This window comes from Procambarus clarkii, chromosome 7 (genome assembly GCF_040958095.1).
Source record: "Procambarus clarkii isolate CNS0578487 chromosome 7, FALCON_Pclarkii_2.0, whole genome shotgun sequence".
NCBI lineage: Eukaryota > Metazoa > Arthropoda > Malacostraca > Decapoda > Cambaridae > Procambarus > Procambarus clarkii.
This window is the reverse complement of record NC_091156.1, coordinates 41,977,078-41,994,053: the sequence shown is the minus strand read 5'-3', so window position 1 is coordinate 41,994,053 and position 16,976 is coordinate 41,977,078. Positions and strand designations below refer to the sequence as shown.

Sequence of the window (16,976 nt, the reverse complement as noted above, 5' to 3'; positions counted from 1 at the left end):
CCCCAATGTACCTTCATGTATATAAATAAATAAATAAATAAATAAATAAATAAATAAATAAATAAATAAATAAATAAATAAATAAATAAATAAATAAATAAATAAATAAATAAGTTGTCCAATTTCGTCCCTTTGAGATCACTGGTGTAGATTACACAGGAGCTCTCATTTTAACAGGCACTCTGGACAAGATTCTGGTGAAAGCCTACACATGCCTCTTCACGTGTGCAACAACACGAGGTGTACATTTAGAAGTAACTTCTGACATGAGTGCAGAAGCTCTTCTTTAAGCCTTTCATAGTTTGCAACACGTCGATCTTGTCCAAAACTGATGATCTCTGATAATGGATCTAACTTTGTGGCAGAAGAAGCCTGCTTGAGGGAAATATGGAATCATCCAGAGGTATGTGCAGTCTAAAGGCAAAGACATTGCCACTGAAAATTTATCTCTCTTAGAGCATCGTGGCAGGGAGAATTTTACAAACGCATGGAAGGCACTGTGAAAACATGCTTAAGAAAAGCTCTTCATCGACAGAAAATTAGCCTCACCGAGCTTCAAACTATTGTCACGGAAATTGAGGCACAGGTCAACAATCGACCACTAACTTATCTTTCCGATGACTTCTCCCAGAGAGAACCCCTGAGTCCCTCTCATCTGACACATTTTAGTCTTCTTAATTCTCTGATATTTCTAGAGGATGAGGATCTGGAAGATCTCTCATGTGTTGGAAGGAACAACTTAGTGGAAAGTTATAAACATCTTTCTAGAGTGATAGTTAGGTGGAATGAAGTGTGGATTCGTGAGTATCTAACTGCTCTGAGAGAGTACCATTATGGAGCTGCAAGCCCCCATAATAAAGTTAATTTAAAACCTATTGATCTTGTATTAGGTGATAATGATGGACCAAGGTCAGAGTGGCCTATTGGTAAATGCTGTCCATCCTGATCACCAAGCCATACTAAGAATAGTTAGGGTTCAGTGTTAGGGCACGACCACCCTAAAAACTCTAGAGAAATTAGTTCATATGGAATTAGCTGAATATGAATGTTCTTCAGAGATAAATTCACCCCAAGTTCCGAAAACAGTAATTCTGTCAACATGAGCACTCGTCCATCTCGAATGGCTGCTCAACAATGCAAACTGAAACTTAAACAGTACTTTGAGTCTGCATAATTGCAGATAATAAACTTCTGACATTGAGAAGATTTCTTGAGTCTACAGAACTGATTCATTGACTAAGTAACTTAACCAGTACAAGACATTGTGACACTAATCATTGATTTTGCTGTAGATTTGGAGATTTCTTGAATTCAGATGATTTAATGTTTAATATCTAAATTCTGATTTATGTTCCCATAAAGACTTAGTGTCACATCTGCTTCACAGATACGGGACATCTGTTATGAACATACTAACTTACTAACCTAATGAATATAACTTCAGAGAAGAGTAATAGGTACGTCAGTACTCAAACATGAACTGTGACCCGTAGTTTCTCGCCCCGGAGTTATGTTGGAAATTTTCTACATTTCATTACTAACATTCAGTACTTTAGGCTCTAGATAAAAATGCATTAAATGGAAACTAGTTCGATTTCAATCAAACTTTTTTGACTAGTTGTATATGAAAAGGGTTTAATTTGGTCCAAGTCTCAGCATCGTAGTATAAATAGGAAGGGAGAAAAAAAGTGAAGTAGGTGTCAAAATTATTCCAAAATGGTCGAAAACGATTATCAAACACAAGTGTCAACTGAAATCATATCTATGACTCTCAGCTATCACAATAGCATATATTAAAAAAAATATTATAATTAGTTTTATTAGAAAAATAGTTAAGTTAAAAAAATTGATATATATATATATATATATATTTTTTTTTTTTTTTTATCGGAGACCTGACTGCACATAAGCCTATCTGTAAGGGTGCCAATTTTGGAGAAAACTGGTTGATGTCAACCTCAGCCACAGATGGCAGCACTTTAGACTTTGTTATTTTCTTATTTATTTTCAATATTTTCAACTAACATAAACGTTCAAATAACTCTTGCATTTTATATTCAATTTACATGAAACGTACATCGTATATGTAAATTTTATTTCTCTAAAATCCCTAGGAAGCGTTTTTTCCTAAGTTCATTTATTGATTTTATACTAGCAATAAACATGAAATATTTGCATAATTTTTGGGGAGGAACTTTGAATATTTGTATTAGGAAAACTAAAGATGTTTTGGAAACTCCCTACCTCCGGATCGTTTATTATATGCTAATGTGTCAGAAACGTGTCATAGAATGATTATATTTGAGAGGTGTGTTTGTTTATTTACACTTGAAAATGTGTAAAATTCGTTGAAAAAAATCTCACTTTCTGTTTAAAATCTTTCTTTCAGTACGGCAGCCGTACTGAAACTTGGTATCGCAGCCCTTTTCATATACAACTAGTCAAAAAATATTGGTTACATTGAACAACTTTTATGAAACCATACCCATGCCCCTTTTAAGAAACTATTCTTGTACTATGTATTATAATCTACTAACACTACTAACTAGTAGTTTCGTAATATTGAGTTCACATAATTACGGCGAAAACGTCTCATTTCCCTAGAAATTATGGCCCTGTGTTGCGTCAGCCAACATGGCTAGAGGGAAAATATTTGCATTTAGATGAATCATATTAAATTCACTTTATTTCAGCACTCTTTAATGAGAATTATAGGCTGATAATAGATTTATAGTCAATTAACTTGTATAGTATTATTTGCTGGTAATGCTTTATACAGTAACGAATTGTTACTCCAGCGAATTCATGTAGAACTAAATTTCTACTCTTAACATCCTCGCCTATTTGAAAACCGTTTTCTTTTAATTATTTTGTAGTGTTCTGACCAGAGGGGGGTTGGGGCTAATGGAACTTTAGCCTCCAAAGAGAGCTCTGGTTATTGCACCAGACTGCTACTCGCGTACAGGTGGACAACGTCCTACAACTACTCTCTTCCGGAACAGACAACCGACCTTAGCAGCCACACTCCCGCTACTGTCAGTCAACCAACACCCTGTACGCCTCTTGATCTTGGAGAGGGGTTCAGCATCACATATCCAGGGGTGCGGCTCCAATACTGGCCTCGTTGTCCTGTGTACACACCCTACTTGAGCCGCAGTGACTCCCCACTCTCTCCTTGTTTGGAATGACCTCCTAAATTCCCCTTTTTCGAATTAATATTCTCTGCCACCCTGTCCGCAGCTGTGAACCTTTCTCTCTCTCTCTTCTGGTTTCTGGGAAGCCTCACCAGAACAGGAGCAAAAGCCAGCTAACAATATTCATTTAATAAACAAAAGAACATGTACAATACACGAAATAAGAGCAATAGACCATTAGCATACAACACTCTAAGCTACTACAACCTGGTAGCAATCCAGTACTATATCCTGGCTTCACCAATTGTCCATATCAAGCGGCTGCTCAAACTCTTGGCCTTGGCCCTTACTACTCCCTCACTGAGTGGGGATTGTAATATCGTCACAACACTATTATACAATCAGCTCTAAAACTATTTAAAACTCAGCTTGAGGCTGAAACGCCAGAAACATCAGCATAAATATTCCCCAACACAAAAAGAAATCAATCTCTCTCCTTACACTGCATCTGACACGCCAATAAGCATTCAAGCACTCCCCCTTATTCATTATGTGTGATCACCATGAATCTCTGATCTGCTCCTGGAGGCTCACTACTATGTATATCTCTAGGTTCTCCAAAACAGTAAACAAGGCTCTTCTGCAGTCCTCCCAAACTGCTACACAATGAAGTTCTCATCAAACACCAGTGGTGATTCACCACTGATCCCACAGAAAACCATAAAACCTCTCTTCACTGCTCTCTATACTGCTTGATGCCAGCTCCTCACTACGGGTCTCTGCTCTCCCACATAGTTCAGCATGCACTTCTCCAGCCTCGAAGTTCCATTAATTTCTTCCCAAACAAACTTGCAATTCCATTGCCATGCCAGTAAAAATGTTTCACTACTAAAACATAATTAAATGTATTCACAGAATACATTTAAAATCTAACATGTCGTAATGGTCCTTCCCCATCTGGGCGAGTCCATACTCGACATCGCTGGCAGCCGCCGCCGTCGCGAGGCTCCCACCTCAGTCAGCGACTGGCCTCCATAGAGGGTGGATATATCACTCCGTCCTCCAGGATGATCCTCTATAACTACTCTCTCTTATTTCAGCTTACTGCCTTAATAAAATACATGTACTATGTACATAAACACTTGCATGATCGCTGGGTACTCGATCAAACACTAGTGGCTCACTAACAACTGGTTAAATAGGCTAACCCCCAAAATCTCCGATGTGAGGGTGCTCACTCGCTGAAGCTCGACATGGCCACTCATATAGGCCGCCAACGAAAATTCTTCAGGACTGCTTCACAACTCTTCCTGCAATCCTCGACTTGAGTTCACAACGTTTCCAGACTGGTTCCACAACAGAAACGTCTGGTCACTTCCTTCCTCTTGAAGGTACATCAATTAGAGTTTCACCAAGGCGCGGCCAAACATTCACTTCCAGGCCACCTCTAATTATCAAATTCACAGAGAGATGGTGTACTAAGTCCCCAATAGCTTTCCTCACACTTGCAGACAAGTAGTCTTCACTCCAGCACTAACACAGGCGACAATATTCTTCCTTATTGCAGGAGATCAACACAGTACTTCCACCTCTGATAACATGATGACAGTTGCGACTCAAGTGACGTTAAGATGTCCTGCTAGCCTTCCATCTTGTCAGCATAATATCGACATCTCCCTCCATGTCAATTATTTATATGTTTATCCTCTGTAAATGCTTTTAAACTATTCACTGACATTCGCCAAGTATTTAATATATATTCACATATCTATATTTCCTCTGACCTTTCAATTTGGTCTAGTAGGTGGAATAACTCTCAGGCAGGTAAACTTATTTTTCAGGCTACCTGGGGTCATAACACTCCCCTCCCCTTATTTTTGAGAATTATTCTATTAGCTATGCTAGGGATAATGCATCGGCCACCACATTATCACGTTCTCTTATATGCCTTATTACCAGGACATATTCTTGGAGCAGTAGAAACCACCTGGTTAGCCTTTGGTTCGTGTGTTTCATCTTGCTCAGGAACACTAGGGGATTATGGTCTGTATACACCATAACTGGGTGTCCTCCACCACTTACGTATACTTCAAAATGCTTCAATGCCAGCACCAAAGCCAAAGCCTCCTTCTCTACTGTACTGTACGATCTCTGATGTTTAACACACTTCTTTGAGAAGAAAGATACGGGGCGATAAATTTCTTCCTTCTGCTGTGTCAGGACAGCTCCGGTCACTCCGGTCACTGGCATCCACGAACAACGCAAGTGGTGCTCCAAAATCCGGCGACACTAACACAGGCGCCTCAGTTAACAATCTCTTTGTCTTCTCAAATGCTTCCTGTGCTATCCCGTTCCACTCCCACTTCTTGCACTTCGATAACAAACTTGTCATAGGAGCGGCTACGGTGGAAAAATTCTCGCAGAACTTCCAGTAATACCTAAGACTCTTAACAACTCCTTCTTTCCCCTGGGTACCGGGAAATTATCGATGGCTTCCACTTTCATTCTTACTGGAGCAACCTTACCTTACCCTGCAACATATCCTAGGTATTCCAGGCGGGCTCTCCCGAACTCACTTTTCACCAAGTTAATCGTCATGTTGGCTTTCTCCAACCGATTTGTTCAACCGGTTAGTCAGCTTACGTACTCTCTTCAGGAGTCTGCAAATAACCCATTGCACCTTGCAACATCTGGCTCACAACTCGCTAGAAACATGGTCTTCTCCTAAACGATACGACTTCTCTCACACCTTGGTTAGGTTGTCCCTGCTGAACACCTTCACTTCATCAGTCCTATATACTAACTGTTTCCTCCCTCCGTTTCTTCTTCTTCATGCACTCCTCACGTCTAGAGACAGACATCTGTTGTCTATACCTCCTTTGCCATTCTCATACCTCGGTTCATCATCCTCACGATTCGGTCTATCACCATCACACTTCAGTCTCACATCAACATACTTTACTCTGTCGTCTACACGCTTCCATCTACCGTCATCTTACTTCCGCTTCCTATAATCATACTTCACTTTCTCGTCTTCACTGACGATCCTTTCTTTCGTTTCTTCATTTATCCGAAACTTCATCCTCTTCGACTTCCATAGAATTTTCTACTTTCTTCTACTCCTTCACGCTTGCATTGTCATCATCTTCTTCTCCATTTTCGCCTTGCTACACATCAATTCTTCTCCTTCAACTCTTCGTTCCCCTCAAAGTTTCCTCAAGTACTGTATTACACTCAACAACACTCGTCCGTACTTGTCGCTCTATCTCTTCTAGAGTGCTCGTAAGCATCTCTCCACACATACTGTTTCTTCATATTTCCTCTTCTCGTCTATCACTCGTCTCCACTATCCCTTCTTCACGCTTCCCGTGAAATGTGTCAGCTTCTGACATCTCGCACAACTCTACTTCATCATCCCTACACTTTTGTTCCTGTGGACAACTTGACGTTTTACTCTCGTCCTCATTCTGTCCACATCCTTCTTCACCTCTGTTCAACACAGCTACCTCTACTTCCTGACTCTCAATTTCAGTGGGCTGGACTCTACTCAGGTCCACTCTCTTCACATTAGTTCTCTCCGACAGGGTCATCCGCACTTCTGACCTCACTGAGCCTCCATTTCCCTGAGCTAGACCTTCCCCAAACAGCCAAACTATCTCCACGTCAATATCTTCTATCGGTGGAGTCGACACTGTCACATCCTCACCAGTGTCTTCCTCGTCGGCCACCTCTACCCGCATTAGTACCGAGGCAGGTTACTAAATGACTTGGCTGTTCTCTGGCTCCTCTAGGATGCAAGTCAGGTCCCTTCCATCAGGCGTCCCATTAGTGCCGTGGCCCTTCTGGCACACTTCCGGCACAGCTTCCGACATGAACTTCGGCAACACCCTATAACCGTACAAGTCATTTCCCAGAATCACCTGGACACCTGGAACAGGTATGTCAGGGCATACTCCCAACATCACCTTCGCCGACAAATAATCCGAATTTATCTTGACAGTACAAATGGGCATGTCACTCTCAGACAACAATCCATACACCTTTAGCTTCCTACTGGCTGCTAACAGTCGATCATTCCCACTCAGGCTTCTCATAATCAAACTCTGATTACCAACAGTATCCCTTAGGATAACAACTTGTACCTAAGGTTAGCCTTCTATGCTGACCCAACCTTTACTTATGAACGGCCTATACTGCTCGTTCACTATGTTTACTTTCTGTGGTTTTCCAGTAATACATTAATACATTTGTTTCGGGGGTCACACATTGTCAGGGTCACAACTCTCTTGCCCTGTCGACAATCTTTCTTCATGTCATAAAATCTGTTACAATTGTAACATCTCATTTGGGAAAGTCTTTTCTATACATTCCCGAGTGGCTCTGACTCTGTCCACTCATATTGAGGAGTCTCTCGGACCAGCCACACTACCTGTACTCTGTGGGGTCTGACTGGACTCTTGACTTCTTGGTACACGAATAGTTTCTCGTTCAATCCCTTCATCCTCACTTTCAGATGAAGTGTAGGACTTACTTTTCTGAGTTTTAGGGTACTTACGTATATTTGCACATCTATAAAAAAAATTCTCATCACAGGCTCCCCTGGGTCTACCATAATTTCCTCTCGCCTCACTTTTCAGTCCGCTTTCCCTTAAGCTCCTAAACACCTCTATAATCATGTCTGTCCTATCTGTGGCATCCATTACATTCTTCATTCCTGCCTTATGGATCTTGAACTTCGTCTTGGGGTGCATCATTTCTAGAAATTTCTCCATGATCATCAACTGCTTTAGGTCAGCATAAGATCCAACTCCGGCAGCCTCTATCCATCTCTGGAAGCACCATTCCAGATCCTTTGTCGTCTCAGCAAACGCACTTGCTGGCACCTTAATCATCTCTCTGAAGCGCTTTCTATAAGTTTCAGGAGTCAACTGAAATGAGCTTAACATGCCGTTCTTCACTGTACCATAATCTCTGCATTACTCCAGTGACAGCTGGGTATATGCCTTTCTGGCGGCACCCGTCAACCTTAATTGAACCAATTTGGTCCATTCATCCTGTGGCCACTCTTTGATGATGGCTGCCTCCTCGAAATGCTCGAAGAATCTCTCTGCTTCATCAGGCACAAATAGGGGAATGTCTTTTTCTCTGACTTTATTATCTGGTGGGTGCGATACATGCATGGTGCTTTCTGGCAACCCATGTTCAATCCTTTGCTCTGCCAAGGTTCTATTTTCTTCTATCTCCTCTGGCTTTGTTTTCTCTTTTACTCTTTCAACTTGGGTTTTCTCTTTTTTTACCTCTAGTTTGGTTTTCTCTGCTTCATTTTTCATCTGCAGTTCTAACTTCAACTTTTCCAGTTGGAACAGTCTCTCCTCACGCTCTCGTTGCATCTGGAGCTCTAGCTGTAACCGTTCTAAGCTCCTATTCCGGCTACTTCTGCTACTGTGCCTACTCCTACTATTCCTACTTGATCCTTGCGATCTCACTTCATCTTGTCCATCATCCTCCTTTCCACTTCTGGCTCTTTTCTGGGCTCCTTGTTCTGCCACTTCACTCTTAGCTCTCAATTGTCTAAGGATCGCATCCTTCATGACAGCCACTTTAGATGACTTCACCTTGATGCCACATTTCTCCGCATCTGCTTCAACTGCTCCTTGGTGCAACCATCCAAATCTTCAGGCTTTTCTGACTCTAAAAACGCTTGCACCTTCTCCATCTTGTCCTGTGAGTCTTCCCGAGAGAAAGAGAGAATGTATCTGCGGTCACACAGGTTAGCAATAGGTAGCCCACACAGCTGCCGCAATAGGTGTATCAGTCCAACTTCCTGGACTCGAACTGTGGGTGTGTCAATACAATCTCCCGGACAGGCCCCCAATATCTGTTCTGACCTGAACGAGTTGGGGCTTATGGAACTTATGCCTCCAAAGAGAGCTCTGGTTGCTGCACCAGACTGTTGCTTGCGTACAGGTGGACAACGTCCCCCAACCACTCTCTGCAGTAACAGACATCTGACCTCGACAGCCACACTCCCGCTACCGTCGGTTGACCAGCAATGAACTCTGAAGTGCTTGAAATTTTCTCAGGAGATCACCGTGTACTTCTCTTTATCTTGGAGAGGGGTTCAGCATCACATATCTAGGGGTGCGGCTCCAACACTGGCCTCGTTGTACTGTGTACACACCCTACTTGAGCCGCCGTGACTCCCCACTCTCTCTTTGTTCGGAATGATCTCCTAATTCCCCCCTTTTCTGAATTAGAATTCTGTCTCCATGTCCGCAGCTGTAACCGTTTCTTTCTCTCTCTCTCTTTCTCTCTCTTCTGCTTTCTGGGAAGCCTCAGAAGAAAAAAGTAAAAAACCAGTTAACTATACACATTTAATAAACAAAAGAACATATACAGTACACTACATAAAAAGAAATGAAAATATTAACATACAACACTCTCAGCTACTACAATCTGGTAGCAATCCAATACCATATACTGGCTTCACCAACCGTCCATATCAAGTGGCTGCTCAACTCTTGGGTTACCCCTTACTACTCCCTCACTGAGTGGGGATTGTAATATCGTCACAACACTATTGAACAATCAGCTCTAAAGTATATAAAACTCAGCTTGAGGCTGAAATGCACGTAAGTAAGTAAGTAAGTAAGTAATTATCAAAAGAAGGCACCAAACAGGGAAGGCTATGTAGCACCATCAAAGGCGCAGAATAATCAGAGGGCGCTAAATATCACTAAGGATGCCAATACCAGAACAAAAACGCATAAGGCGAATGATATCAAAAGTATCCAAGTCACCAAGAATTCTATTGAGGGACAGGCGACCGCGAGGGGCGGTCGGAAAGCAAGACACACGCTCGTCCTGGAAGTCAGGACATTCAAGAAGGATATGCACGACCGTAAGAGGGACAATGCAACTAGGACAATAAGGAGCAGGGCGGCGCTCCATCAAGTGACCATGGGTTAAGCGATTATGGCCATTACACAACCTCGCCAGAGCTGTTTCCCATCGCCGGTTACAGTGGTACGAGGACGGCCACGAGGAAACACAACATTTAAGAGTACGTAGTTTGTTACCAGTAACAGACGACCAAGAAGCCTGCCAACAGGTAAGGACGGAGGAATGGATAACCGGGTAAAAGTCTGAATATGGAACACTTTTATGAGAGATGGGACAAGAGCGAATAGCTTCCTTGGCGGCAGCATCTGCACGCTCATTTAAAGACACCAATATGGCTGGGAACCCAACAAAACTCAACCGACTTAAATTTACTGTGAACAAGAAACAGCCAATGCTGGATCTCGACAGCTACTGGATGAACCGGATTAAAGGACCCGAGAGCCGAAGGAAGAGTGATAAAATATTAAATACAACAATTATTATTATTATAATTGTTATAATAACAATATAATTATAATAATTATCACCCAAATACTGGTATCACTTTATCTAATTAGATATCATAATAGAGCCTCTTCTTTGACTACAATGCAGTCCAAGTGATGGCGGGTGTAGAACTCTCCCTCACTCATGCTTGTATACTCTGATGGACACTGCTATCTGGATCTCGTTGATGTATCCATCACCTTGCTTGGCTCGAATGGGCAAATTATCCTACGCAGATTGGGAACATTCCTCCTTTCCTTTCCAGAATTGCAACAGGCGGTGGAAGTCTAATTGTACGGTCACAGAATGTTCAATTGTTGGGTGTATCTCTCCCACCCTGCCGGGTCAAGTGGTCGATGTCACCTCACCAACAGTGTCAGGCTCGGTGGTCGATGTCACCTCACCAACAGTGTCAGGCTCGGTGGTCGATGTCACTTCACCAACAGTGTCAGGCTCGGTGGTCGATGTCACCTCACCAACAGTGTCAGGCTCGGTGGTCGATGTCACTTCACCAACAGTGTCAGGCTCGGTGGTCGATGTCACCTCACCGACAGTGTCAGGCTCGGTGGTCGATGTCACCTCACCAACAGTGTCAGGCTCGGTGGTCGATGTCACCTCACCGACAGTGTCAGGCTCGGTGGTCGATGTCACCTCACCGACAGTGTCAGGCTCGGTGGTCGATGTCACCTCACCAACAGTGTCAGGCTCGGTGGTCGATGTCACCTCACCGACAGTGTCAGGCTCGGTGGTCGATGTTACCTCACCGACAGTGTCAGGCTCGGTGGTCGATGTCACCTCACCGACAGTGTCAGGCTCGGTGGTCGATGTCACCTCACCGACAGTGTCAGGCTCGGTGGTCGACCTCTCCATCACTGTCAAGGTTACTGGCCGAGCTCACCCCTCCATCACTGTCAAGGTTACTGGCTGAGCTCACCTCTCCATCACTGTCAAGGTCACTGGCTGAGCTCACCCCTCCATCACTGTCAAGGTCACTGGCCGAGCTCACCTCTCCATCACTGTCAAGGTCACTGGCCGAGCTCACCTCTCCATCACTGTCAAGGTTACTGGCCGAGCTCACCTCTCCATCACTGTCAAGGTCACTGGCCGAGCTCACCTCTCCATCACTGTCAAGGTCACTGGCCGAGCTCACCTCTCCATCACTGTCAAGGTCACTGGCCGAGCTCACCTCTCCATCACTGTCAAGGTTACTGGCCGAGCTCACCCCTCCATCACTGTCAAGGTCACTGGCCGAGCTCACCTCTCCATCACTGTCAAGGTCACTGGCCGAGCTCACCCCTCCATCACTGTCAAGGTTACTGGCCGAGCTCACCTCTCCATCACTGTCAAGGTCACTGGCCGAGCTCACCTCTCCATCACTGTCAAGGTTACTGGCCGAGCTCACCTCTCCATCACTGTCAAGGTCACTGGCTGAGCTCACCTCTCCATCACTGTCAAGGTCACTGGCCGAGCTCACCTCTCCATCACTGTCAAGGTCACTGGCCGAGCTCACCTCTCCATCACTGTCAAGGTTACTGGCCGAGCTCACCCCTCCATCACTGTCAAGGTTACTGGCCGAGCTCACCCCTCCATCACTGTCAAGGTTACTGGCCGAGCTCACCCCTCCATCACTGTCAAGGTCACTGGCCGAGCTCACCTCTCCATCACTGTCAAGGTCACTGGCCGAGCTCACCTCTCCATCACTGTCAAGGTTACTGGCCGAGCTCACCCCTCCATCACTGTCAAGGTTACTGGCCGAGCTCACCTCTCCATCACTGTCAAGGTTACTGGCCGAGCTCACCCCTCCATCACTGTCAAGGTTACTGGCCGAGCTCACCCCTCCATCACTGTCAAGGTTACTGGCCGAGCTCACCCCTCCATCACTGTCAAGGTTACTGGCCGAGCTCACCCCTCCATCACTGTCAAGGTTACTGGCCGAGCTCACCCCTCCATCACTGTCAAGGTTACTGGCCGAGCTCACCCCTCCATCACTGTCAAGGTCACTGGCCGAGCTCACCCCTCCATCACTGTCAAGGTCACTGGCCGAGCTCACCCCTCCATCACTGTCAAGGTTACTGGCCGAGCTCACCCCTCCATCACTGTCAAGGTTACTGGCCGAGCTCACCCCTCCATCACTGTCAAGGTCACTGGCCGAGCTCACCCCTCCATCACTGTCAAGGTCACTGGCCGAGCTCACCCCTCCATCACTGTCAAGGTCACTGGCCGAGCTCACCCCTCCATCACTGTCAAGGTCACTGGCCGAGCTCACCCCTCCATCACTGTCAAGGTCCCTCGCGCGGTTCACCTCGCCAGCATTACCGATTTAGGTGACATAATGGGACTGAAGCCGTTGTGAAGCCCCGGGTTGTAAAGGCCCGGGTTGTGGAGCCCCGGGTTGTAAAGGCCCGGGTTGTGGAGCCCCGGGTTGTGGAGTTCCGGGTTGTGGAGCCCCGGGTTGTGGAGCCCCGGGTTGTGGAGCCCCGGGTAGTGGAGCCCCGGATTGTGGAACTCCGGGTTGTGGAGCCCCGGGTTGTGGAGCCCCGGGTTGTGGAGCCCCGGGTTGTGGAGCCCCGGGTTGTGGAGCCCCGGGTTGTGGAGCCCCGGGTTGTGGAGCCCCGGGTTGATCCTGAGAGCCCTCTCTACTAAGCTGGTTTTCGGTGGCCCTCACTGTAGGGCTCAGCCAGGTGCTGGCGGGGCCCGCGAGACCCCAGGCTGCCCCCAGCCCTCCCAGGAGGACCGCAGACACGGCTGGAATGTAAGGGCGGCGGCCGCCCAACTTCAGGAGGAGCCACACCTGGCGGAGGCGGCTGTAGAGGATGACCAGAGAGCCCAGCAGCGGCACCTGTGTCACTCATCCCGTCGGGTCTTCTGTCAGCCTCCTCACGGCCAACTTGGCGGGGCAAAGTGTCTCCAGGAGGGAAGTCATCAGCCCCTGCTGAGTCTTCTCTGCCCTGGGGGAGGAGAGCCACCCTCGCTGGCTGTCTCCTAGGAGCTAGGAGAGCCACCCTCGCTGACTGTCTCCCAGGAGGTAGGAGAGCCATTCCTGCAGCAGGTGGCGAGACAGGTGGCTCCTGCAGGCGGCAAGACCCCAGGAGGTGACCTCAGCCATCGACCACAACAACACTGGCAGCCGCTCTTCGTTCATTCTTTGGGTCACATGTGAGGAACACAGTAGGGAAATATGTGACTACGACGACGCGCACCAGCTGCCCCAGGTGGCACTCTTGAGTGCCACCCGACAGGTGCCGCGCGCGTCGTCGTAGTCACACAGGGTTTTGGGGGATTTTCCCGGAAGTTTGGCGCGTTTCGGACGCTCTCACCTGACAGGTGGCGCGCGGGTGTCTAGTCACATAGGCTTTTGGGGGAATTTCCCGGAAGTTTTGGCGTGTTGTGTTTGGGTATGTGGACAGGAAAGAGGGGAGGTCATGTTGGGCAGCTGACAGGTGGCGCGCGTCCCTCTAGTCCTCGCGGGTTATGGGAATTTCCCGGAAGTTATGGCGCGTGTCGGAGGTAATTGGAGCGCGTCGCTCCAGTCCTCGGGGGTTAAGGTAAGTGCTCAGGAAAGATGAGAGTAAGTGGTAGAGTAAGTGATGGAGTAAGAAAATAGAAGGAAGATGGAGGAAGGAGTAAAAGAGTTGATCATGAGTTAGTGTGTAGATGAGAGAAGGCAGCACGGCCTGTTATGTTGTTTTGGGATGGGAGCTGGATGGAGTTTCCCCTTCGTCGGGAGAGAGTGCTCTGGGCCATTATGTGGTTAGACAAACCCATTGACTCCCCTACAGGAAGGTCTTAAGTGATGTTTGTAAGAAATGCATGGAAAAGACACGGGGCTGCACCTGGCTTTTTCTGTGTGTTCGGGTCAAGAAAGAGGGAAGTCACTCTCGTTGTGAGACTGCAGCGGGCCATTATGTGGTTAGACAAACCATTAACGTCCCCTACAGGAAGAGCTAAGTGTGTGTGAGGATGAGGGCAAAGTCTCCTGCAGGAGGGGAGTGTACCATTACCTAAAGCGTTTTTCAATGTCGCGACGGGGTAAGCGTACTGGTCGCAGGTTGGAGCCTGACTGCTTTTTCCGTGTTCGGGTCAAGAAAGAGAGAAGTCACTCTCGTTGTGAGACTGCAGCGGGCCATTATGTGGTTAGACAAACCATTAACGTCCCCTACAGGAAGAGCTAAGTGTGTGTGTGTGTGTGTGAGGATGAGGGCAAAGTCTCCTGCAGGAGGGGAGTGTACCATTACCTAAAGCGTTTTTCAATGTCGCGACGGGGTAAGCGTACTGGTCGCAGGTTGGAGCCTGACTGGTCATCTTTCCAACTAGTCTGGGTATTTCTCCTACGACACCGGAAGTCTTGGGACACCCATTACCATTGCGTTTCGCCAGGGTCTCCGACTCTCTCTCTCTCTCTCTCTCTATCTGTCTCTGTCTCCCTGTCTCTCTCTCTCTCTCTATCTGTCTCAGTCTCTCTGTCTCCATGTCTCTCTCTCTCTATCTCCCGCTCTGTCTCTATCTCTGTCTCTGTCTCTCTCTCTCTCTCTCTCCAGATCATTTAATAGTTGGGGAAAGTAACATCATTTTCCTTTCTCCTGCTGCCGCTGTTCACATATCTTTCTCCATTTCACTTAGACTGACAACGCATCAGAGGATGATCACCATGTCAATTTTCAAGCCCGCCTTCACTCTCACCCTTACATCCTTGTAAGGTAACACGACCAATATGCTAACTTCGTTCTTTACCCAATATCATTAATGTAACGTGGAGAATATACCAACTTCATTCGTTCTTTGCCCAAATATCATTTTAAGAGTAACGATCTGTCTCTCTGTCTGTCTCTGTCTCTGTCCCTGTCTCTCTCTCTCTCTCTCTCTCTCTCTCTCTCTCTCTCTCTCTCTCTCTCTCTCTCTCTCTCTCTCTCTCTCTCTCTCTCTCTGTCTCCCTGACTCTCTCTCTCTCTCTCTCTCTCTCTCTCTCTCTCTGTCTCTCTGTCTCTCTGTCTCCCTGTCTCTCTCTCTCGCTCTATCTCTCTCTCCCTCTCTCTCCTTCGTATTGTTCATTCATTCATAGTTCCTTTTATTAAATCTATTTCAGTTTTACTTATATAAACAAAGCAATCTCCAGCTCTTGTCCCCGGCTTAGTTCATTTGTACAAGATCGTTAGTAATAGATCAATTTTTCCGAAATTTAAAGCATTCATACTTCAAAGTTAGTAAATAATAATATCAAGTCAGTTACTGAGCTCTAGCTCTCTCGTATATTTGTAAATAACCCAGCAATTTCACTGTAATTTCTACCCTCTGTATTACATAGTAAATATGATGTAAACAATTATAAAACTCTAGCTCCTGTCCTCTCCTATAAATTTATTACTACCAGTCCAATTCTCCTGAGATTTGAACACCAACTACATTTTCAGTCATAGTAAATAAAAACCGGTTCAGTTATCAAGTTTCAACTCTTGCCCCCCTCAGCTTAGTTTTTTTTTTTTTTTTGTACAAGTTCTTTATTTTCCAACTAATTCACCTTGAGATTTAAGATCGCTTTATTTCTAACGTAGCAAAATTAATCTGGACATTACCCAGCTCCATTTCCTCAGTCTTAGATCATCGAACATAATTATATCCGTTCAAACCCCTCTCCAGCCTAACTGTTTATCAGAGTAAACACCTTCCATAGCGTGAGTTTACACGCAACATCAACCATTAGTAATCATTCGATCCAACAGGAAAAACAGAGACTCATGTTAACATAATAGGTGAAAGTTAATCTTTCTCTTAACACGTTTTATTCAATGACTGGTAGACACATAATATTTATCTTGGTAAAAACAAAACATATTAACTGTCAGACAGACAGACAGACAGACAGACGGACATAGGTGAAAAAAAGTTAATCTTTCTCTTAACACGTTTTATTCAATGACTGGTAGACACATAATATTTATCTTGGTAAAAACAAAACATATTAACTGTCAGACAGACAGACAGACAGACAGACGGACATAGGTGAAAAAAAGTTAATCTTTCTCTTAACACGTTTTATTCAATGACTGGTAGACACATAATATTTATCTTGGTAAAAAACAAAACATATTAACTGTCAGACAGACAGACAGACAGACAGACGGACATAGGTGAAAAAAAGTTAATCTTTCTCTTAACACGTTTTATTCAATGACTGGTAGACACATAATATTTATCTTGGTAAAAACAAAACATATTAACTGTCAGACAGACAGACAGACAGACAGACAGACAGACAGACAGACAGACAGACAGACAGACAGACAGACAGACAGACATAACACACAGCTTAAAGCAGTTATCAGTGGAGTTTCAAAGTTTTTTTTGTTTTTTTTTTCAACTATTATGAGCTGTTTTCCATGTTTTTTTAACACCATGGCTAAGTGAGCCAGAGCTGTGTAGTAGTAAACCTCCCATTCAAGCTTTTCACCCGGATTC

At 45.3% G+C, this 16,976-nt stretch overlaps 1 protein-coding gene across 1 annotated transcript; it reads right to left on the bottom strand.

The window, feature by feature from the left end:
- Positions 1 to 11,367: 11,367 nt before the first annotated feature.
- LOC123761427 (clumping factor A-like) lies at positions 11,368 to 13,561 on the bottom strand. Its single transcript, XM_045747454.1, has 2 exons — positions 13,298 to 13,561; positions 11,368 to 12,825 (listed from the first exon to the last, which is right to left on the bottom strand). Exons 1-2 carry the CDS (start codon positions 13,559 to 13,561, stop codon positions 11,368 to 11,370), a joined length of 1,722 nt encoding a protein of 573 aa, XP_045603410.1.
- Between the last annotated feature and the right edge of the window lie 3,415 nt (positions 13,562 to 16,976).